This window comes from Leucopleurus acutus (genome assembly GCF_964270905.1).
Source record: "Leucopleurus acutus genome assembly, chromosome: 2".
In the NCBI taxonomy this organism is placed as follows: Eukaryota; Metazoa; Chordata; class Mammalia; order Artiodactyla; family Delphinidae; genus Leucopleurus; species Leucopleurus acutus.
This window is the reverse complement of record NC_139143.1, coordinates 95,683,005-95,708,509: the sequence shown is the minus strand read 5'-3', so window position 1 is coordinate 95,708,509 and position 25,505 is coordinate 95,683,005. Positions and strand designations below refer to the sequence as shown.

The 25,505-nt window shown below is 43.3% G+C and overlaps 2 protein-coding genes across 2 annotated transcripts in view; one reads left to right on the top strand and one right to left on the bottom strand.

The window, feature by feature from the left end:
* LOC309974296 (acidic mammalian chitinase-like) overlaps positions 1-25,505 on the bottom strand; it is a gene marked incomplete at both ends in the record, with an annotated part of 50,660 nt that overhangs the window by 2,028 nt on the left and 23,127 nt on the right.
* LOC309978291 (ciliary microtubule-associated protein 3-like) lies at positions 20,406-24,988 on the top strand (the record flags this gene model as incomplete). The annotated part of the gene is made up of 6 exons (XM_082864701.1): positions 20,406-20,424; positions 20,658-20,800; positions 21,422-21,520; positions 22,254-22,384; positions 23,773-23,890; positions 24,920-24,988. The coding sequence occupies 6 exons, from the start codon at positions 20,406-20,408 to the stop codon at positions 24,986-24,988; spliced, it is 579 nt and encodes a 192-aa protein (XP_082720827.1).

Sequence of the window (25,505 nt, the reverse complement as noted above, 5' to 3'; positions counted from 1 at the left end):
CTTTCTCCTGACCAGGATTCTGTAAAGATGAACTGACAGAGCAGTGCGATGGAAAGAGCTGGACGTGAGCCAATGTGGTAAGTCATTGAACAGAAGGCTGGCAGCAGGCCCAGGAGCAGAGTTCAGACAGCCCACCTGAGGGAGTCCAGGAGCTGCACAGAGAAGGCATCACTCAGGCTGGAGGGCTGGGCCAAGGCCTGGATGTGACAGAGAGAAAGAGCCGCCATAGGGATCTTGCTAGGCAGCTCTTTGTCCAACACCTGCAGGTGATGGCAGCAAACAACCTTCTGTTACCGCTGTCTTGCCCTTGTCCCCGGCCTTAGGCTTCCCCTGTGCCCTGAGCCCAGATATGATCAAAGTAGAATCATTTCTGGATTCGGGAGCTGCCAGGCTGGCCTTACTTCAAGTAAGAAGACAAAGGTCCAGCGGTCATGCCTGGGGCTGCCTCTGAGTCCAGGGTACAAGAAGAAGAGGTCCAGACCATCAAAGCCATGTGTCCTCAGGAGGGCTACCACTGAAGTGACAAACTTCTGCCGGTTGGCGAATGTGGACAGCATCGTGGTGAACCTGCAGGGAGACCAGAGGTGAGGCCAGGAGTGTTTTCTGCACAACCTCAGCCTCCCTTACAAGACCCCTTGGTTCGCACCCCATGGAGGGGACAGTGGATGTGACTGAGGAAAGGAAGGCAGGTCTCTGAAACTCTCAGAGCCTCCCAGCACGGGGCTCCAATACCCAGGAATGGGGACTTCAGGCTCCAGGGAGGATTTGCAAACCACAACTTCCCCTGCCAGATGGAAACAAGCACACAGCCTGGGGTGGAGAGAGCAGGCTCAGGCCAGCTTGGCCTCTGAAAACATGGTCCGCCCCTAGCCACGCACTGTCCCTCTGCTGTTTCCTCGTGGGTAACAACTCAGTCCTGACACCCTGTCCTGGCACTGACTTTCTCTGCCTGAACAGATTAGCGGAGGGAACATGAGCTAAGGGCCAGCATTTCCAGAAAGATCTCTGAGCTAACGTGGCACAGGAGGGCCATGCTCAGACTAGGAGTTCTGTACTCTTTGCTCTTTTGTTCTTTGGCTGTTTGATTGTTTTATTTTTTTTTCTAGTGCTTTCTCTTCCACAGTGAAGACACTATTGGAAAACTTGGTACTTATCGGAGTTGAACTTTAAGCAATTTGGGACTAGTCCTGAGTACAATGATTAGAAAATTAACCAGATTCAGACTTAGGCAGGCCTAGTTCCATTATCTGGTTTCCACCCATAGCTGGGCCATCTCTCATGGTCACCTGTGTGAAATATGGTACGTTTCTTAAGCTCGCATTCCTGCTTTTCTCTGCAAATTTAGAACGTAAACAGCCACTTTGTAAGCCTCTCCCAAGTAACCATGAGATAATGCATGCAAAGCCTCTGGCCAGCGTTTGTACACAGCGAATGTTCAAGAAGTCGTGGCCCAGGGAGAGGCGAGGCCTGGGGTCAGGCAGAGCCAGTTCTCACCCAGCTCCCTGCATCCTCCCTGCATTGCTCCTGGGTTCTGTGCCAGGTGCTTCCTCACATTCCCCCACTCTCAGGCTTCCAGGTGCCCCTCTCCTACAGCTCCTTCCTCTAAGGCAGGAAGGGAGGCAACTCTCTACCCTTGGCCTCAGCCATGAAATAGGGGAAAAGTTTCTTCAGAGAACATGAAGGCAGTTTGTCACCTCCACACTGCCTAGTGGAGGGTAACGAAGAGTAGCCACCATGCACTGGACACAGATCATGTGCCCAGGTGCTCAGCTGAGCATCTGGCTTATATCACCTTCTTTCCTCCCATCCTTTCAGGTTGATACCACTGGCTCCATTTATAAAGCGAGGAAACCCAGGCCCTGGGAGGCTTGGGGTTTATCCATGTCCTAAACGAGACTCCTCCCCTCTCTGAGGCAAAAGCCCTGCCTCTTCTGAAGCATTGAGGGGACAACTGTGAGCACCCCATTTTCCCCTCATATCCCCCCAGCCCCTTTCCCACCACCTCCTGGACCTGCCTTGTCTCCCCTCACTCACCATGGAGGAGAGGTCAGGGGACCCTGGACTCCAGGGCCAGGTCAGGACTCGGGGGAGTACTAGCGTGTCTCCCCACAGCCCAGCTGGCTCCCCACTCTGTCCTCACCTCTGGCCTGCCTGCTCCTCCCCCATACACCGCCCCCACCCCAGAGAGAAGACCTGACAGCACAGTCTCACCTTGATGTGCCAAAGTTCCAACCCCCGATGGACAGCAGTGTTTTCACCTCCTTGTTCCTGTGATGCAGGACAGAGTCTGTGAGCTGTGTTCTCATTCATTCATTTGGTGAGTGGGAAGTTGGGGGGATGGGAGGACAGGAACGGAAAGGGGGAGACAGGTGGGGGAACCTAAGGAAGAAAAGAGCAGAGCCCAGTAGAACCCAAGAAGGGAAGAAGGAAAAGAGGGAGAACAACCAGCCCACACAAAAGTCATCACACCCAGGAACGCCAAGGCTGCCCAAAGGCCCCCAAACTCCCCACTCCCATGACAGTCCCATAAAAAGGAAAAGAAAAAACCGCCTAAAATTTCTCTTCACTCACTTTCTTAGTCAACAAACGTTTATTGAACAATTATTATTTGCCACTGACTGCTTTAGGTGCTTGAGATACAACAGTGAACAGAGAATAAGCTCCCTGCTCTCCTCTCCAGAGCTTGTAATCTAGTGACATGGATTCTCCCCACCCTTCTATAACCATGCATGCAGTGACAGACCACCCCCTGGACAGGAGAGCCCAGGAGTCCTGGGGAGGGAGTACTGAGCACCAGCTCTCTGCCGGGCACTGACCCAGCCACTGGGGAACAAAGATATCACAGACACTGGCCCTTCCCTTGGGGGACTCATTTGCAGGTGATAGATGGTAACAGAAACACTAGCATTTGTGAAGCATTTGTGATGCACAGCCCTCTCTGAAGCGCTTGAACAGCATTAACACATAGAATCCTCAACACGGGGCTTGAAGGGTGAGTTGGGGGATGCCAGGCAGAGAAGAGAGAGGAGGGCATTCCAAGCAGGGGCCACAGCAGCCACGAAGGCAAGGAGGCAAGGACGAGCTGAGAGTGCTGGTCAGTGGGGAGCTCCCAAGGCAGGGAAGCCCTGGAGCACCCTGGACAGGAGGTTAGGACACAAGAATCAGAGGAAAGTGGACGACTCACAGCAGAAAAGGATTAACTCTCTTCCATTTGTAAAATACAACCCCACATCCAAAGGGAACACACCTCTCCTTGAGCTGGTTGAACTCTGGGTAGAGGATTTTCTCATCCTGGGAATCCTTGGGAACAATCTGATTGTTGTTCATTGAGGCAAAGGCAAATACCAGGTGGGTGCAGAGAAAGGGGTCCAGGTCCCGGGGCAGGATCGAAGCAGGGCTGGGCCGACTAAAGGCCCAGTTGGTGAAATAACACACCAGTTTGTGGGCAGCACCTGGCAGGGGAGAGCAGGCATTTGTTGGCAGAAACCAAGGTGGGGATGGAGCTCAGCTTCCACAGAGCAGCGTGGACACAGCTCAAGAGGCAAGGCCACAGTAACACCCCCCCAACTCACACCCCAGAGCTACACTGAAGGCAGGTCCCTCCCCCAGTGCTGGGGTCCCCGGGGGCGGGGGGAATAATACCTTGTGAAACCCTGGTCAGAATGGTTCCTCGAGTCTGGATCCTGGCACAGAGAGTGAGCCAAACAGCAGGTGACTGAAAATCCTCTGCTGAACTGCATTAGGTCAGCGATTCCTGACACGGAGCCAGGGCAGGGCGGGGCTGCAGGGGCACTTGACCTGGAGCACTTCTCAGGTGGACACTCTCCCTGGCTCTGGAGAGGACCGCACAGGGTCCTTACCATTGTGGTGTTTCAGCACAAGAACCAGCCCTGCAGGACACAAAGGAGGAATCACACAGAGATTCACAGGCACACCCAGAGTGACAAATCCCAGCACACCCTCCAGTTCTGAGTACATCCACAAACTAACACAAAGGGAGACAGACACACCCTTCCCTCTTTCCTCTTCTCTACCCTGAGCAGACGAAGCCAGATCTACCTAAAAAAATAAACATCACTTCAGTAAACACCACATATATACACACATGCTTTGCACAGGGACAACCATGACATTTAGAAGTCCCAGCAAAAGCTCAAGGTCAGTGGTTCTCAACCCTGGATGCTAATTTAAAAGTAGTGTTATCCTATTATTCAACATAGTTTTGCAAGTTTTAACCACAGCAATCAGAGAAGAAAAAGAAATAAAAGGAATCCAAATTAGAAAAGAAGAAGTAAAGCTGTCACTGTTTGCAGATGACATGATACTATACATAGAGAGTCCTAAAGATGCTACCAAGAAACTACTAGAGCTAATCAATGAATTTGGTAAAGTAGCAGGATACAAAATCAATGCACAGAAATCTCTGGCATTCCTATACACTAATGATGAAAAATCTGAAACTGAAATTAAGAAAACACTGGCATTTACCATTGCAACAAAAATAATAAAATATCTAGGAATAAATCTACCTAAGGAGAAAAAAGACCTGTATGCAGAAAATTGTAAGACACTGATGAAAGAAGTTGAAGATGATACAGATAGTTGGAGAGATATACCATGTTCTTGGACTGGAAGAATCAACATTGTGAAAATGACTCTACTACCCAAAGCCATCTACAGATTCACTGCAATCCCTATCAAACTACCAATAGCAATTTTCACAGAACTAGAACAAAAAATTCCACAATTTGTATGGAAACACAAAAGACCCCGAATAGCCAAAGCAATCTTGAGAAAGAAAAATGGAGCTGGAGAAATCAGGCTCCCAGACATCAGACTATACTACAAAGCTACAATAGTCAGACAGTATGGGTACTGGCACAAAAACAGAAATATAGATCAATGGAGCAAGATAGAAAGTCCAGAGATAAACCCATGCATGTATGGTCACCTTATCTTCGATAAAGGAGGCAAGAATGTACAGTGGAGAAAAGACAGCCTCTTCAATAAGTGGTGCTGGGAAAACTGGACAGCTACATGTAAAAGAATGAAATCAGAACACTCCCTAACACCATACACAAAAATAAACTCAAAATGGATTAAACACCTAAATGTAAGGCCAGACACTATAAAACTCTTAGAGGAAAACATAGCAGAACACTCTATGACATAAATCACAGCAAGATCCTTTTTGACCCACCTCCTAGAGAAATGGAAACAAAAATAAACAAATGGGACCTAATGAAATTTAAAAGCTTTTGCACAGCAAAGGAAACCATAAACAAGACGAAAAGACAACCCTCAGAATGGGAGAAAATATTTGCAAATGAAGCAACTGACAAAAGATTAATCTCCAAAATTTAAAAGGAGCTCATGCAGCTCAATAATACTAAAACAAAAACAAAAACAAAAAACAACCAACCCGATCCAAAGATGGGCAAAAGACCTAAATAGACATTTCTCCAAAAAAGATATATAGATTGCCAACAAACACATGAAAGAATGCTCAACATCATTAATCATTAGAAAAACGCCAATCAAAACTACAATGTGATACCATCTCACACTGGTCAGAATGGCCATCATCAAAAAATATACAAACAATAAATGCTTGAGAGGGTGTGGAGAAAAGGGAACCCTCTTGCACTGTTGGTGGGAATGTAAATTGATACAGCCACTATGGAGAACAGTATAGAGGTTCCTTAAAAAACTAAAAATAGGGCTTCCCAGGTGGCACAGTGGTTGAGAGTCCGCCTGCCAATGCAGGAGCCACGGGTTCGTGCCCCGGTCCAGGAAGATCCCACATGCCACAGAGCAGCTGGGCCCGTGAGCCATGGCCGCTGAACCTGCGCATCCGGAGCCTGCGCATCCGGAGCCTGTGCTCCGCAACGGGAGAGGCCACAACAGTGAGAGGCCCTCATACTGCAAAAAAAGAAAAAAAAAACTAAAAATAGAACTACCATACGACCCAGCAATCCCACTACTGGCCATATACCCTGAGAAAACCATCATTCAAAAAGAGTCATGTACCACAATGTTCATTGCAGCACTATTTACAATAGCCAGGACATGGAAGCAACCTAAGTGTCCATGGACAGATGAATGGATAAAGAAGATGTGGCACATATATACAATGGAATATTACTCAGCCATAAAAAGAAACGATATTGAGTTATTTGTCGTGAGGTGGATGGACCTAGAGCCTGTCATATAGAGTGAAGTAGGTCAGAAAGAGAAAAACAAATACCATATACTAACACATATATATGGAATCAAAAATAAAAAGGTCATGAAGAACCTAGGGGCAAGATGGAAATAAAGACACAGACCTACTAGAGAATGGACTTGAGGATACAGGGAGGGGGAAGGCTAAGCTGGGACAAAGTGAGAGAGTGGCATGGACATATATACACTACCAAATGTAAAATAGATAGCTAAAGGGAAGCAGCCACATAGCACAGGGAGAGCAGCTCGGTGCTTTGTGACCACCTAGAGGGTGGGATAGGGAGGGTGGGAGGGAGGGAGACGCAAGAGGGAAGAGATATGGGGACATATGTGTATGTATAGCTGATTCACTTTGTTATAAAGCAGAAACTAACACATCATTGTAAAGGAATTATACTCCAATAAAGATGTTTCAATAAATAAATAAATAAGTAAAATAAAAGTCGTGTTATCTTGGGTCCTCCCCCAGAGATTCTGATTGAATAGGTCTGAGGTGGATGCCAGGCATAAAAATGTTTAACGTGTAGCCAGAGCACCACCACTGCTCTGATCTCTCCTCCCTCGGCCCCTCTGGCCCTTCACTGTGTCCTGTCCTACCTCTACCTAATCCAGGCCCCTGAGTCCCAGGATGCTTCTCAGGCACCAGAGAGACAAGTTTATGAAGCCTGGCACCCCTGGACTGAGAGACATTGCAGGGCTGGAACCCACCACAGTCACCACCCCATAGCAACAGCTTCCCCATCTCCATGTTGTGAGAGCTGTAGACTTAGACATGGAACCCCTTTATATGCACTTCCCCAGGTATGACCCTGGGACAACACTGGGATAGCCCAGCTAAATACACACAAAACCAGGGACAATGATTAATGGGCAGCTGCCCCAGAGTCACAGTGACCCCAGCATCTCCTGTCTTCCCACCCAGCAGAGCTATAGCTCTCAGATCCAATAAAGCAACAACTCCCTCTGACACTGGCACAGAGTGGGTATCCACCATGGGCCCTGGCGAGGGCAGGGCAGTGCTCAGCCCTCTTCCTGGAATTCAGCCCCATGTGGACTGAGTATGAGGAAGAAACACTGAAGGGCAGCAGTAATTCTATTGTTTTAAGATTAGTGGTTTAGGAAAGCTGTGTAATGTAAAGTTAAAAAGCACCAGACATGGACTCAGGCAGGCCAAAGTCTGAATCCTAGTGTCAAAAATTAGAAGTTTTAGGGCTTCCCTAGTGGCACAGTGGTTGAGAATCTGCCTGCCAATGCAGGGGACTCAGGTTCAAGCCCTGGTCCGGGAAGATCCCACATGCCGCGGAGCAACTAAGCCCGTGCGCCACAACTACTGAGCCTGCGCTCTAGAGCCCATAAGCCACAACTACTAAGCCCGCGTGCCACAACTACTGAAGCCCACGCACCTAGAGCCCGTGCTCCACAACAAGAGAAGCCACTGCAATGAGAAGCCTGCGCACTGCAACAAAGAGCAGCCCCTGCTCGCCACAGCTAGAGAAAGCCCGTGCGCAGCAACGAAGACCCAACGCAGCCAAAAATAAAAATTAAATAAATAAATAAATTTATATAAAAAGAAAAGTAGAAGTTTTATCATCTTGGACAGTTACTTGGCTCTTTGAGCTCCAGCTTCCACACTTGTAAAATGGAGATAACACTTGAACTTACCTCATAGGGTTTTATACATATTAAAGAGATAATGTGTCACTTCGTCCCAACATTGACATATACACACTACCAAATGTAAAATAGATAGCTAGTGGGAAGCAGCAGCATCACAAGGGTAGATCAGCTCGGTGCTTTGTGACCACCTAGAGGGGTGGGATGGGGAGGGTGGGAGGGAGATGCAAGAGGGAGGGGATGTGGGGATATATGCATACATATAGCTGATTCACTTTGTTATACAGCAGAAACTAGCACAACATTGTAAAGCAATCATACTCCAATAAAGATGTTAAAAAAAAGAGAGATAATGTGTGAAAAACTGTTAGCTGAGTGCTTTGCATATAGTAAGGGCTCAGTCAATGGTAGCAGGTATTAGTGATACCATAAGAGTTTCCCCGAGAGCAGGGTTCTCAAACTCAAATGCTGACAGGCAGGTAATGTAAATCAGTGTAGTGGACACAATAGAATAGTTCACTTTCCACTTAATTGGAAGAATAACAGTTCAAGCTCAGTGATACACTTCAACTAACATGAGGAGGCAGCAGAGATTGGTATGAACAGGGACAGCACTGAGTAGCCACTAATTTCTGCCTTGCAGTGAAATAGAACCAATCTTTTGGAGGATGCTTCAATTTCTCAAGAGAAAACAAAAATCTGAATTTTTGTTTGAGTCAACAATGTTTGAGCCAGTATATGAGCCAATGGTGACACTGTCATGAGAGGTGTCATGAACCTAAGGAATATAATGAACCCAATTCTGGACACCTGGATTTTTAAAATATACAACAATAATACAGCAATAATATGAAGGGTACAACAATTTATGAAGGATAAATAACATAAGTCTATACTCCAATGATCCATCAGCTTTTTTGTCTGCTACAGAGGCTCTCAGACCATGAGAATTCCCATATTTCAGGGTCTGAACCTCAATCATGGGGGACCAGAAACTGGATGTTCTCAGTATATCCACTATGCCCATCCTCTTGGAGACTCACACAGCTCACCTAATCCACACGCCATTGAGGTGCTAACCAGATATCAATATAATAAATGACACTGGCAAATAACAATGGCTAGTGGTTGAATTCACTTCATTTCCAATATGAAGAAACTAGGAAAGTTTCATTTGTATCAGCAGGTTGCTTGCATATCATGGAATAAAAACAATAAGTATAAACAATGGTATAGAATGTTTAAGGCAAGGATATTTCACTGAAACTTGGGAAAGCTTGAGGGAATACCCCATCCAACAGAGGCTGTGTCTCCATTTGTTCAGCCCTCTTTGCCTTCCTTTATGTATTCAATGAATATTCACTGAGCACAGGCCAGGCCCTGATAGCCACCCTATGTTTGTGGTGATGAAGACATAGTTTCTGCTCAAGGAGCTTCTAGTCTAGTGAGCACATGGATCACATCCTCCAGAGCTAGTGTGTGTCTCTCTCTTGTATCTCTTGGATGAGTGCAGTGGAAATCACATGAGTTTTGTTTCTAAACAGGATTGAGATTCAGTTCCTGCTCTGCACTGTCATTATGTCCCACCTGCATGTTCAATGCCACCCTCCATACCTTGAGCTAATATTAACCAGAATCAGGAGATAATTAAGTCCCTGAATGCAGTGCTAGATCAGATTTGGCAACATCTCGCACCATTGGTAGATTACCCCTGGTGCGGTTTCTAACTCTAGTGACCAAGCTCTTACTTGTTTCCTAATTCCCAGCCCATGTGCCTTAAGTCTTGTTTCTGGGTCTCTGCTTTGATTGCTCTTCCTGGTTTATAACTGTAGGCACCACAGTTGGTTCCTAGGGCCTGGGTCCTGACTCATTCTTGCCAGGCTCCTGGGGCCTTACTGCCTGTCTTTTAAGACCACCCTGATGTGAATGCCTGTTTCTCTCTGCTTCTAAGCCTCCCTTCACCCCACCTCCTGCTCCCCAGATACCACATCACTAAGATTTCCCACGAGGTTTGTGCCCTTCCACCCAGACTCCTGCCAGGGGCACCAGCTGTTCATGCTGTACCCATCACAGGGCCAGATCTGCCTGCCAACTGAACCTCCTTCACTTGAACCTGGCTCAGTGTTCTGGGCTCCTAGTCTGCTGCAGTGGGCAAGGCTGGATCCCAGACCTCCCTCTTCCATACTTTCAAAAGTGACTAATGATGCTGAGAAGAATGGCAAGATATAACAATGGATGCCCAGGAGTGACGTCTGCTTCATTCAGGGATGACTGTGCCAAAGAATTGGCAACTAAGCCTCTGTGTGTAGGAGATGATGAACAGTGAAATGCTGAGTGAGGGTCAGGTTGAAAGTCACTGTGCCACGTCGCACTGCTCGCTCCCAATCCTCCTCCTTGGGTTCCTGCTGTCAAAAGTATGACCGTTGCTTTGTATTTTCACACACCCACCCAGTGCTTGGAAAACACTCCTTCCCAATGCTCAGTCTGTTCTCACGAAATGAGAAGAGGCACGTACAATACCTTTTAGTTGGCTTGCTGAAGAAATCCCCACTGCAGCACAACCTCTTCCACATTCTACACACTCAACTAGATGAAGGCAAGATCACAGACGTGAAGGGCTGTGGGTTTAACAAAGCATTTGACCAAACTTTTCATGATTCTCATGCGGAAGAATTGGAGAAGTATGACTCGAACAAAAGCAACTGGTTGAATAACACAAGAACACAAAGAGCGTTGACTCCAGATCAGTGTAAACTTGAAATAGCTTTACCACATCTCTAAATTGAAGGAGATAGACTAGAACATTGTTTCCCAATATTTAATATAAAAGATGATTTTTGGCTGAACATTAGGATTTTTTAATTTTAATATTTATGTGCTTATTTTTAATGTGTTAGAAAATGTAATTATCCAAAAACCCCATGATTTCTTAGATATTATTTAAGTGTAAAACTTGAGGCAATTCAAAAAAGAATATTTTAATAAAGTCGTAAAGGTAACACTATTCATTCAATCTCCTTAGAAAACATTTTGAGAACACCACAATCCTAAACGCATTTTATAACCCAGCAAGTTCACTTTTAGAAATTTACCATGCAGACATATCTGCCCAAGTACACAAAGAGAGTATGTTCACTGCAGGTTTATTTGTAACAACAACAAAAAAGAGAATTCCCAACTAACTAAATGACCATTACTTGGAGACAGATAAATATGTTATTGCACATACACGCAATGACCTCTTTCTTTACCTTTTAAGCCAGTGGTTTTCTACTGGGCAATAAATCACCCCCATGGGACACTTGGCAATGTCTGGAGACGTTTTTGCTTGTCACGATGGGGACAGGGTGCTACTAGTACCTAGTGGGTAGAAGACAGGGATGGTGCTAAACACCCTACAAGGCACAAGACAGCCTCCAACAGCAAAGAATTATCCATTATTGATAATTAATAATCCCAAGGGTGAAAGAAAACCCAGTTAAAGCAGAGTTGCTTTCATTATTGTTCTTGTTCTTTTAATGCCATCACAAACCTGAGATCACATATATACTTACCCCTTATTACCCTAGATTTAAAATTAAACAACTGTTTCAACTATTGCAAAGTGAACTCTTTTAGTGAGGATAAGTGATTGATTTATCTTTGTAGCCCCAGAACCAATAATTAAAGAGTCTGCCTTTGGAATGAATGAGCTAAGAAAAAGCACAGCCAAGGAGCACACTCTGGCTTAGAAAGAGGCAACTGGCCATTGTGGCCAGTTATAGAAGTAGGGATTGTAACAGCTATATTTTATATTACTTGTTTTTATCTTCCCATTTCCCTCCTGTTATTTTATATGAGGGCACTGTTGATGGCTAATTGTTTAGGTTTAAAGTGAAGTTATGAACAAATGAACATCATCCCATGATGATAAATAGCTGATGGAACTTTGGGCATCTCTTGTGTTGAGGTCATGACATTTGACCTGCATTTCAGACAAGAGAGGACAGTAGGGGGCAAACAGGCTGGACCACAACAGATATTTTCCAATTGTCCCTCTACCTCCCTATCTTTCTCCACCTTGCTCTCTGCCCCTGCAAGTTAGTCTGTTTGGACTACATCCAATAGCTCAGTGGGCTCTGCCTGACAGAAGAGTAGATGGAGGAAGGAGAGTGAGGTCAGGGTAAGGATCACTCCCTGTGAGGTCACATCAAGATGACCATAACCCTCCTTCGAGGTTCACTGCTCCTCTCAAGGAAGACTGCTTGACCTGACTATCTCTTCTTCCAGTTTCAGGTAACCTCTCCCTGTAACAGCTCCACTCTTCTAGCCCTGGCTTCCTACACCAGCTCTATGATTCCCCTACACCACTCCCCAAACTCTGTAGTTACTCTCTTTGTAAATGAACCCTCCTCACATTATATTAATTTGAGTATACCACCTGTTTTCCTTAGGACCCTGACTGACAGACCATATAATCTTGGATCATGTTGCTTAATCTTTATGAGTCTGTTTTCCCACCTATAATGTTAAAATATTAATAATTATCTTTCTGAGTGTTCAGATTATTAAAAGTCTTACTTTAAATAGAGCGTTTAAAGGGTAAGTACTCAAAAATATAATGACTATTAACTATTTGCATTTTTTAGGTGCAACAGAACACTCAACTAGAAGCAATTTAACCAAAATGAAAACTTATTTACACTCATTAAAAGAAGTCCAGAAGAGATGGCTTAATCAGCACTGCTTAATTCAGTTGTTTAGCAGAATCATCCAGGACCCAAGCTGTTGATGTGTTTCTTCTCTAAAGGACATGGCCACCCATACCTGAACAAAATCAAAGTCCTGTTGGTAATTATGGAGGAAGGAGGGAGAATAGTTATTAGACAGCCAACTACGCAGGCTACACTGTTATTAAAGTGTATGTTAATGAGCAGCTGCCCAACCTTTGGTGGCACACCAGAGTGCATGGGGCCCAGAAAGACTCTTGGGGGTTTGCAGTCAGAAGAGCAGGGTCAGAACAAGAAAGACAATACCCTTCACAGAAACCAATGAAGAGGGACTGTTATTCCTGATGACAGTGATGACTTCACAGAAAGATTACCATAACTCTGACAACAGCTTCTATTCACTTCCAACCTCACAGAACATGCAGCATTTTCCCCACTGACCAAGTAATTGTTGGAGTTGTGGGGTTGCAAACAACAGACACCAGCTCTGGCTAAATCAATCAAAACAGGAATTCAAAGGAAAGCCTGTAAGGCAACTTACAATCAATGAGCATGTTGTAGAATAGTCTTGAAACACAGGCAGTGTATATATGTCCATTCCCTAACAGGTCTGTGCCTTTATTCCCATCTTGCCCCTAGTTTCTTCATGACCACTTTTATTTATTTATTTTTTAGATTCCATATATATGTGTTAGCATACAGTATTTGTTTTTCTCTTTCTGACTTACTTCACTCTGTAGGACAGACTCTAGGTCCATCCACCTCACTACAAATAACTCAATTTCATTTCTTTTTATGGCTGAGTAAAATTTCGTTGTATATATGTGCCACATCTTCTTTATCCATTCATCTGTCGATGGACACTTAGGTTGCTTCCATGTCCTGGCTATTGTAAATAGAGCTGCAATGAACATTGTGGTACATGACTCTTGGCATTATGGTTTTCTCAGGGTATATGCCCAGTAGTGGGATTGCTGGGTTGTATGGTAGTTCTGTTTTTAGTTTTTTAAGGAACTTCTGTACTGTTCTCCATAGTGGCTGTATCAATTTACATTCCCACCAACAGTGTGAGAGGGTTCCCTTTTCTCCACACCCTCTCAAGCATTTATTGTTTGTTGATTTTTTGATGATGGCCATTCTGACCGGTGTGAGATGATATCTCATTGTAGTTTTGATTTGCATTTCTCTAATGATTAATGATGTAATGATGTTGAGCATTCTTTCATGTGTTTGTTGGCAATCTGTATATCTTCTTTGGAGAAATGTCTGTTTAGGTCTTCTGCCCATTTTTGGATTGAGTTGTTTGTTTTTTTGATATTGAGCTGCATGAGCTCCTTTTAAATTTTGGAGATTAAACTTTTGTCAGTTGCTTCATTTGCAAATATTTTCTCCCATTCTGAGGGTTGCCTTTTCATCTTGTTTATGGTTTCCTTTGTTGTGCAAAAGCTTTTAAGTTTCATTAGGTTCCATTTGTTTATTTTTGTTTTTGTTTCCATTTCTCTAAGAGGTGGGTCAAAAAGGATCTTGCTGTGATTTATGTCATAGAGTGTTCTGCCTATGTTTTCCTCTAAGACTTTTATAGTGTCTGGCCTTATATTTAGGTCTTTAGTCCATTTTTAGTTTATTTTTGTGTATGGTGTTAGGGAGTGTTCTGATTTCATTCTTTTACATGGAGCTGTCCTGCTTATGTTTTGGTTTTTGATAATAGTCATTCTGATAGGTGTGAGGTGTTATTTCATTGTAGTTTTGATTTGCATTTTCCTGATGATTAGTGATGTTGAGCATTTTTTCAGGTGTCTGGTGGCCATATTTATTTATTTATTTACATTTGGAAAAATGTATTTCAGGTCTTCTGTTCATTTTTAATCCAGTTGTTTGGGTTTTTTGATATTAAGTTATATGAGTGCTTTATTTTTCTAGATATTAACCCCTTATTGAATATATGATTTGCAAGTGTCTTCTCCCATTCCATAGGTTGCCTTTCTGTTTTGTTGCTGGTTTCTTTCTCCTTGCAAAAGCTTTTTAATTTGCTATAGCTCCATTTTTCTTTTTTTCTCTCTTTTGTTTCTTTCTCTCTTTTCTTTCTTTCTTTCTTTCTTTCTTTGTTTCTTCCTTCCTTTCTTTCTTTCTTCCTTTCTTTCTTCCTGCCCCCCATTTTGTTGTCCTTGCCTGAGGAGATAGATCCAAAACAATATTGCTAAGATCTAAGTCAAAGATCTGACTGCCTATGCTTTCTTCTAGGAGTTTTATGGTTCCAGGTCTTACATTCTTACCTTCAAGTGTTTGAAACAAATTTGAACTCCGCTTTGTTTATGCTGTAAGATAGTGTGGCCCAATTCATTCTTTCACATATAGCTGTGCAATATTCCCAACACCATTTATTGAGGAGACTCTCTTTTCTCCCCCATTCTGTATTCTTGCCTCCTTTGTCATAGCTTAATTGACCATATGAGCATGGATTTATTTCTCAGCTCTCTATTCTGGTCCATTGAGCTATGTGTCTGTTTTTGTGGGAGAATCATAGTTTTGGTGTCATATTTTACATATTTTTATTTTGCATACCCTTAACTAATCATTTTAGATGTAGATTATTTTACTACTTTTGTCTTTAGCCTTCATACTAGCTATAGGTGCTTGATCCACTGCCTTTTACTTTATGTTTCCATTTACCAGTGAGAGTTTTCTTTCATAATTTTTTTGTATCTAGTTGTGGCCTTTTCTTTTCCATTTGAAGAAATCCCTTAACATTCCTTACAGGGCCAATTTACTGGTGATGAACTTCTTTTACAGTTGCTTATCTGGGAAACTCTTTTCTCTCCCTCAGTTATGAATGATAACTTTGCTAGGTAGAGTATTCTTGCTTTTTTTTTTCTTTCAGCACCTTTAATATATCATGCCATTCCCTTCTGGCCTGTAAACTTTCTGCTGAAAAATCAGCTGATAGTCTTATGGGGTTCTCTTTCCTGTAACTAGTTGATTTTCTCTTGCTTCTTTTAAGATTTATTTTATCTTTAACTTTTAGACATTTTAATTATGTCTTGGTGTGGGTCTCTTCTAGTTCATCTTGCTTGGGACTCTTTGTGCTTTCTGGTCTTGGATGTCTGTTTTCTTCACCAGGTTAGGGAAGTTTTCTGCTATCATTTCTTCAAATAAGCTTTCTGTCCCTTTCCCTCACTCCTCCTTCTCAGACTCTTATAACATGAATGTTACTACAATGTAATGTTGTTCCCAAAATTTGTTAAACTCTCCTCATTTTAAAAATTATTTTTTCTTTTTGCTGTTCCAATTGTATGGTTTCCATTGCTATGTCTTTCAGATTACTGATCTCTTCTTCTCTGTCACCTAATCTGATGTTGATTCCATCTAGTGTATTTTTTACTTCAGTTATTGTATTCTTCCCGATTTGTTCTTTTATATATTTTCTATCTCTTTGTTGAAATTCTCACTGTGTTCACCCTTTCATACTCTATGATCATTACTCTATGACCATTACTTTGAACTCCTTATCAGTAGATTACATATCTCCATTTTGTTCAATTACTCTTTTGAGGTTTAGTCTTGTTCTTTCGTTGGAACATATTTTTTTTAACTCTCATTTTTTCTCCTCATTTTTTCTAACTCTCTGTTTGTTTCTATATATTAGATAGATCACCTACATCTCCCAGTCTTGAAGGAGTGGCTTTATGTAGAAGAATTCCTATGGGGACCAGAGAGCAATCACTTCTGGTCACCAAAGCCAGGCACTCTAGAGGTGTACCTTGCATGGGCCTTCCTGTTGTGGTGGTTCTATGACAGTTGTGGGTGTGCTGGTAGGTGGGACTACCCTCCAAGCTGGCTGAAAGTGAAGCTTAGCAACAGCTGCTGTAGGTGTACTGGTGGGCAGAGCTGGCTCTGGGGAGCTGACTCAGGGTGCAGCTGCAACATTGAAATCACACTTCTGGACAGCACTGACCCCTGGAATATCAGACTTAGAATTCACACCCACCACCACATTCCTCCTCTACCAGGGACAGAGCTGGTTTTGAGTCAGCCCCCCAGAACAGGGAGACAGTCAACAGTTTGCTTGCTTCAATCACCCAGTCCCCTTGAAAGAGACAATATTTTTCAGAAGAGAAAAAGGACCCAGCGATTTGCTGCTCCCCTCCCTAATTCCTGATCACAGGGTTCTACATCACACTTACAGCTCAGAAAAGCCTGAGTCAAACACAGCAAGTGAGCAGTCTTCACTAACAGAGACCAGGAGGGGAGCATTAAGAGAGAAGAAGAAGGTTGAGAAAGGTAAGGCCCATGGGTCTCAAGACAAAACCTGACTGGGTAATCCCCAAAGCCCATTCTAAAATGATCAGAGAAGGTGGCTTGATCCCCACTGGGGGTTAAAGTCTGGCTACCACTCAAGTCTATAGTACAAGTTCCAAGGAAAGATAAAGGAAATGGAGGGAAGCTAGGGTTGAAAGCCATCCTGGCAACTAAACATCCCATCTGGTCCCTCCCTGTAGCTTTGGCAAATAGCCAGAAACACAGGCTTTCCAACCACACAGCACTACAAGCCCACAATATTAATCATTTTGGATGTCAAGCAGGAACAAGACCATATTTTAGCCATTTGCAGTCAGAGACCATACAACCCCAAAAATGGACTACAGTCTTAAGAGATCTTTCACATTCCAAAACCTCAGCTACAACAGTGCCTGCTTTAAGGAGATACCCAATCAGCTAATGCTACGTCAACACAAGGATCTCCCCTCATTCTTCCTATTCATACCCACCAGGCCCTTGATGACAAAGAACAGAACCTGTGCGGGGAGAACACCAGCCCAGTGACACACTGGGAGTGCACAGCTGAGCTGAGGGCACAGCTTGCACTCTTGGTGTCCACAAGGGAGACAGCCCCATTCTCATCACCTGAAGGAAAGAGAGAGTACATCACAGAGGTTACAAGCAAGAGCTTTGGACTCAGCCAGATCTGGATTTGAATGCCCTCCATCATGAACAAGTTAACCACTCTGAGCATCAGTTTCCATTTTGGTAAAGTAGGAATAACTGGTCATTTGGGGGTTGTGGAAATTAAATTAATGGATGACATAATTGTTATCACAAACTATGTCACCATATACCCAGCCATATCACCGTTAACACAACTGTCCCTACTATACAACCGTATTCCCCATGTAACAATCCACTTGCTTTCTGGCCCACTGACTTCTAGCCATGAATACAAGAGCCACAGCAAACAGTCAGGAATCAAATCTACTAGGACAAAAATCATCATGTTCTCCAAAGCTAAACTAAAACCACTTTTGGATCATCCCACCTCCCTACACCCCCATTAATATAATTCACCTTGCACCCAGGTGTGCTGATGAGACTGAGCAGCCAGAGTCTCGAATTATGGGGTCAGCTCTCTCACTCAAACTCCCCTCCCCAGAGTCAACACACAGTTCAACATGCTGCCTTACCAAAGACAAAGACTTCACTCTTCTGAGGATGCCAAGCCAGGGAGGCGGGAAGGTAGCCAGAGGCACTGCAGCCTGCAAAGGGAAGAAGAGGGGTCTGGAACAAGACTCCAAGCCCAGTTCTGAGCTGAAGCTTCTCAGGTGAAGTCACTTGAAATCCCAGGAGCACCTTTATTCAGTTTCCCAAGCCCTGCTAAAGCAGTCCTGTCCTCATCCTTGACCCTCACAACCTACATCTACCCATCAGCCTCCTGCCCTTTCCAGACGTGAGTCACGGGCAAGTTTCAAAACAAAGCATGAAGACAACAACTCTGGCCCCTTTGTTCACCCATCCAGGAAATGTAAATGACCCACCCAGGAATCAGCCCTTCCTCTTGGGACCCTCTGCGTGAAATGGGGTCAGCAGAACTTTAGTGGGAAGAAAACAATTTTGTCACTTGTGTCAAAGTGACTGGGCATCTGGCACCTTCACCTTTGACTCTAGCCAAGGAAAGCCTCTTCCAGGTGGATTCCTAGTACCATCTAAAAACAAAACAGCCAAGGCTAGGACTGATAAAGAAAGAGCATGCACTCACCTCGGTATGAATTCAGAACCATTTGCTGAGCAAGGTCCAAAACCTTGATGCTAAGAAGCAAAAGGAAACAGAAACTTAATGTTGACCTACACTGTCTACCTAAAAACATGTGTTCAAACAAGAAATTCCTTTAACAGACACATCTTATGTCTTTGTCTACTGGACATCTGATACAGCCTGTTTTTACAGTAGATTGCAAAATCTCTAAGGAAACCTTATAGACATGCCATAATTAGTCACTGGGTTCTTATAATAAGTCCAAAACATTACTTAATGAGGCCAGTATGACACTAAAGACACACAAAGGAGGCCTAGAGACTCAATGGGAGCAGGGACTCACCAGAAGTCTTTCCTACCACTGACAGCTTGTGTGCCAGAGCTCAGCACACTGACTGTAGATATGATGTCATAATGCTTATACTTGCAGAACTTGCTGACAATGAGTGTCTCATTCTCATCCAGCTCCCACAATTCAACAGCACCTGTTGGGAGTGGGGAAGAGGGTGAGGAAAACAAGCTTGGATTATTCCAAGACAGCAATTCACTTCTAGGATTCAAGTAGTCCATTGTCAATAAACTAACAAATTAAGTTTTTCCTATAAAAGCAAAGTCTGCATCTTTAGAAGGTTTAACTAACTATCAAGCCATTTGACTTTATTCTGGCATTACTGATGTCCTACTAACAGTCCAGAAAATTAGGTGGGGAAAGCTTCTAGAAAAAGACAGAGAAAGATGGAATGGCTAGTAAAATCCATTATCCTGCTTCCAGTAAGAAAACATTGCAAACAAAGATGAATCTCCACAATGATCTGCATAGCATACAGTCCAGTATGGTTAAATCTTCTCTGTTATTTGGACACTAATAAATATTGGTTGAACAATTTGAATAAATGTCTTACAGAATCGTAAAAAATATGTTGAATAATTCAGTGTCTTCTCAGTGACTGGCTAAGTTCAAAAACCCTCCACATAGCTGTCCTGAATAAGTAGTGTTCAAGCTCAACTGCCAGAGAGGCTCAACCTTTAATGTCCCACTCTTACCTTCCATGCAATGTCTGCCAACACCCAAATGATGTTTTGTTTTTTTTTTTTAAATTCCAGAGTCTCCATTGCTGAGCTTGACATTCAAAACAAGGAAAGCAAAATGGGAAGAAACGGAAAGATACAGGTAGTACAGATTGGACATTATTTTCTCTGAGGTGCCCATTCAAATTTTTACCCATTTTTAAAATTAGGTTCTATTTCTTACTGTTAAATGTTACTTCTCTCTCCCTCCCCCCGCCCCCACCCCCGCCCCACGTATAGATAATTTTTCTGTCATGATTCCCCAACCATCCTAAAAACTCTACTGTTAATCTCCCAGAGATTCTCTCAAACATTATGACCATACACCCCTACCAACGTGAAAATCAACAGTGATAAACACTATCATTAAATCCACAGACCCTATTCAAATTTGGCAATTGTCACAACAACACATCTTTCTTATCTCATTCATTCAGGAATACGTGTTGCATTAGATTTTCATGTTTCGTCAATATCCCTCAGTCGGAAGTAATTCCTCAGCCTTTTTATGTCCCTCATATCCTTGGTACACATACAGTCACTTTGTTTTTGCTAGTTCACACTCTCCTGGGCTCCTGGCCCTGGAGGTGCATGTTCCCACCCAACGTGGCTCCGGGACAGCTCCGGGGCAGCTCCGCGGCACTTGCCGCGCATGTGTACTAGGAGCCACTCCCCTCAAGGAGCAACAGAGCTGGAGCTGCCGGCCAGCTTCTGTTTCCTAGGCAACGCAATACACAAACGCTGGTCTTAGTGGCACCGGCACAATGTGCTTCAACAAAGCAGGTGAGGAGGGATGAGTCAAGAGTAGAGGCAGGAGGAAGAGTGGGGAGACTGGGAAAGAGGGGGAAAGGAGGGAAATTTGTTCACCCCCCTCCTTGGATTGGTCACGGTTTTGTTCAGAGTACTGTCTGCCCAGGTCTCTGCTCCCCCTCCCCACACCCCACCTGCCTCCAGGCTCTCACTTACACCATGGGGCCTTCCCTCATGTGGAGTTTCTCCTCTTTCTTGCTCTCCAGAGACGCTGGTTAACTGCTCCTTTGGAACATGTCAACGGAGGAAGCTCTTTCCTCACTTCCACCCCCCAAACTTGTTGGGGAACAAGTTTCTCCCTCTTAGGGGAGTGCCCCACAGAGGGCCTGGATGTTACATAGCAGAAGATGTGAGTATTCACTTTCCTTTAAGTAGGTCTCAGTTCCCAGACTATCTAAGGGTGCTTGAGTTTCCTGGAAGAAAAGCCCTGTGAGATTTGTGACCTTCAGGGTCCCAACATGAGAAAGTGACCTGGTCCTCTGCAACCAGCTGTCAGGGCCAATATCAGAAATTGCATTGCTTGCATTGCTCGCCTTTGAATCCCCACCAGATGCAAGCCTTGGCCTTATGCGGCCCCCAGTATAGTTCCCACACCATTCCCACCTACAAAGGAATCAATAGCTCCCCTTAATCCAAACCTGGACTGTGGCTGTGCTGGTAGGTCAGTTTATGAAATCATATAATCAGACTGACAATTGCATGAGAGCAGATTCAGCTCTGTGGGCCTTAGAAAACTGGATTCACTGGAATGCATAGAAATGTCATTCACTCTACCTATCCAGCCACATTCCTTTGTAGAGTTGCCTGGGTTACTTATGTAATTGCTTGTATGGTCTTGATGCAGAGGAATCAAGAAAGAAAGAGCAACTGTGGCAGAGAAGATTCAGGAATACTCTAAGTTCGCTCTGTTTTAATAACTATAATGTTCTCTATGTATGTTTTTTCTTTGTTTTCTATATACTACCGGAAGAGGTATGGCTTGGCATACAACCTCTCTAAGATCCCGACCAGTACAAAAGGATATGCTTTGGGAGCCAGAACAGCCGTGAGGTTTAAGCCAATCAGCAAGGTTAGAAATGGCTGAATGTACTTAGAGTTTAGTGTGATCCATGATGCTGCATGTATTTGCATTGGGGAGCAAAGCTAGAGGTTACCTAAAGGACATGCCCTGAAATTCAAGAAAAAATGTCATTTAGAAGAAAGCTACTAAGAAGCCTATATGAAAAGCTTAGATATTAACATTGCAAATGTGTATGTGTGAGTGTCCTGGGAGAGTGGAAAATAATTCTCAGAAGGAATGGTACCAAGGCAGGGCTTCAGCCCTGAGATACCTGATGTTAAAGTACCGGAAGCTTTGTTTATATGCATCATATTATCTTGTCAGTTAAAAATAAAATCGAACTTCTTCACCCTTTTGTGTGATTGGACTTCAAGTCTTCAGTATAAGCTCCTAACCTCTTGTTGGACATTTTCTTGACAATTAAGCTCGAGAGGGATACTGGCTCTAAAAGAATCTCTGAGTGGGATGGTGGCATGGTGGGGGTAGTAGCTGCAATAGTTACCTTGGCTCTCTACCCACCATAGGTTTATTTCTACAACCTAAGCATTAGGTACCTTTAGGTAGCTGAACCATACCATTATCTTGGTTTTCTACTTATTGTAGGTCTATTTCTATAGCTTGAGGTGGTTCAATCATAGCTGATAACATGAACAGGGAGAGGATGATGTTGTTTTTTCTACTTAGAAGGCTTTACATGTATATATATTACCCTCTAAACTATTGATCTTTTTCTTGGAAATAGGATATGACACCTTACCCAGGCATGTACCAAACAGTCGGTCCTCAGGAGCAAACACACAAACAAAATTTTGCTCCATTTAATGCCTTGTTGCCTCGATTTAGGACATACTCTAAGGACACTTGTTATCCTGGGTAAGTGCCCCTCTTTCTGGTGCACTTCAACAATAGGAAAGGAAGTACAAAAGGGGGTTACATCCCAACTATGCCCTCTAAATAAGGAACTATCTATCTTTAAAGATTCAACCTCTTGCCTTCCAGATCTCTAGAATTACAAAATTATTATAGAGGATAGTGATTCATTCAATAAATATTTATAAATGGCCAAGCAGTTTTGTAGGCTCTGAAGATTTTGCACTAAACCCACCATGCAAGGTTCCTGATTTCTTGGAGCTTACACTCTAGAGTCCAGACAGGTGAGAAGCAAATAAACAAGAAAATATCAGTGGTAATAAGGAGAGTGACCATATAATTTATTAGCTAGTGTGTCACTTCCGAGAGTGAAAGAGGATCTTATTAATAATTATACCAAGACTGTAGCCATAAGCTAGGGCTGTCATGAGCACATCAGGAAGTATAGTGACCTAGTGATGTGCTTAATAAAACCAAACAAGATGATATGATATGGAATGATGGCTGGAATCTATTTTGGCAAGGACTGTCAAGATAGGTCTTTCTATGGAAATGACACCTGATCTGAAATCACAGTGATAAGACTAAAATGGCCCTGTGAAGACCTAGGCCTAGAGCTTCCCAGGCAGGAGGAGCTGCAAGTACAAAGGCTGTAAATTGGGAAGAATTTGGTGTGAGGAAAAAAGAAAAAAGGCTAGTATGGCTACAGTGTAGTGGGCAAGGAGGAAATGAGAACAGAGGAGGAGGAGGGGCTAGAGTATATAGGCCTAGTAGACCAAGGAATGCGTTCTAAGTGCTTTAGGAAGCCATTCAGAGTATGCGGAATTGTAAGGCACAGGGTCAAGGTCTTTCTTTTACTGGTGAGCATTCCAAGGATCAGAGAGTGAGTATAACTCTCTCAAGGTTTCAGTAAAGAAGTAGAAGTGTTAAATCTTGATTCCCATGACCACTCTATGTGTTATTTCCACAGCAAAGAGTCTACACCAAAAGACAAAGTGTTATGAACAAAGGCAATACAAAATATCCCATTGTCAGAAAATTTCACATCATGGGCAGAACTTAAGCATCACTGTGGAAGATCTCTTTTATCATCCACCATTTCTGGGATCTTTTGGTCTCTCAGCTAAGAATACTGAGGTTCAGAAATATTTTAAACTAGAGTCAATTTTTACCCTCACTGCATGTCAAGACTAGAAATCTTGAACACTAACACCTATTTAGAAATACACTAGCAGGCAAAGGAACACTATGCTTGCCTGACATTAAGATCTAATCAGTCTGTTGCCTTTTCCAAAGGAGTGAGGACTAGCTCAGGTGCACATGTGGTACTGATGAGGTTTGTATATGGTCACTAACTCATTCAACATAATATTTTATATTTTTATTTCTAGCCCTGACACATATAACCCAGAGATAAAGGCACCCAAAAAAGTCACCTGGCCAATGAAATTTGGATCTCCAGACTGGGCCCAGATTCCATGTCTACAGAAAAGAACCCTGAAAGCTGAGGTAATAAGATTGGACTTCTGTGGAGCCCTGTATTTAATACTTCCACATGTATCAGTGATTCTTAACCAGGAGTCCGTGAATAAGCTTCAAGAAGTCCTTGTTCCCCTGAAATTACTTGCACAATTTTGTGTGTATATGGATATGGGGATCTTTTTGGAGAGTTACACAATTTCACTTGACTTTTAAAGGTGTGTGTGCTGAACAAAAGTCACATTTTCTTACTTAAACATCAAACAATCTTTTATGGTAGTCCAAGATAATTCTCCTCTATGATTGAGGAGTAAACTGAAGCCCAGATGGATTAAGCAGCTTGTAGCTGTGACTCCTAAGCCACTGCTCTTTCCATTACAATACTTGATCTACAAACGGCTGTAGATCATTCTGGCAAGAACATGGATACCAGGAACAGATTGAGTGGGTTCAAATACGAATTCCATATTTGCTTGCTGTGTGTCTTCTAACTTTTATATTTGCTTGCTGTGTGTCCTCTAACTTTTCTAAGTCTCGGTTTGCTTGTCTTTAAAATGGATGTAATAATAGACTCAATCTGATAAAGTTGTGAAGATTGAGAGGTCGTAGAAAAGTGTTTAGCACCGTACCTGTAACATAATAAATACTCAATCCGTGTCAGCTATCATAATTCCAGAAGTGCCCTTTTTTCCCCTAGTGGAACTTTGGATTAATTCTACAAGTATTTATTAAATGCCAAATGAATTAACATAATTGTGATAGGGCCGTTGGGTAACATTCAAGAACTAAACACATAATCTTTGTTTTCAAGAAATTTACCACCTATACTTGGGTAGTTATCAAGAGAAAATAATTCCTATGATATATCCTAGAGTAAGATGACAAAGAGTAGATGTACATAGCAATGTTGAGAGACTCACTAAGGCTAGGATCCTATGGGTTGGGATTCAGCTAGGCCACAACAGCTCTAACATACAGTTCTATTTTGCACAGCCAAGAAGACCAGAGGCAGAGGGTTCTCATTCTAATATTAACCTAGACAGCATTCTTCCATTGCAGCTGCCCACAGACAAAGACTTTAGAAAGCATCGGAACCTTGTGGCCTACCTAAGCCTGTATTACAACTGAAAAGCTGTGACTACCTTCACGTGTTCCTCCTGACCACAGACTCTCCAGGATTGAGGACAGAGCTGCTCTTGTCCTTCTGCATTGCTCTGGCCTGCCTGTCTGCCAGCATGGGGCACAGGGAGGGGCAAGGGGCTCATAACTACTATATAACAGCATAAAGATTAGTTCAGAGATCTCTCTCTCCGTGTGCTGGTTTGTTGTATATACATGTAGATGGGTCAGGGGGGTTTCTACTGAGTGCTCAGGGGGGTGGCTTTACTTTACTGAAATACTTGTGGGTCCCTGCCCTTTAGCTCTAATTCCCAGGCACGAGTTTTATGTTTTCTACCACTAGTCCTGGTGATAGGAGACTGTTGGTCTACACATATCACGGATTTGGATGGCTTGCTTGGCCTTGTATTTGGGCTTGCTGTATGTAGAGGATTCTTAAGGCAGAATAAATAATGTTTTAGGAGCTCTTCCAATTCCTGGACAAGATGGCAGAGTAGAAGGACCTTGAGCTCACCTCTTCTCATAA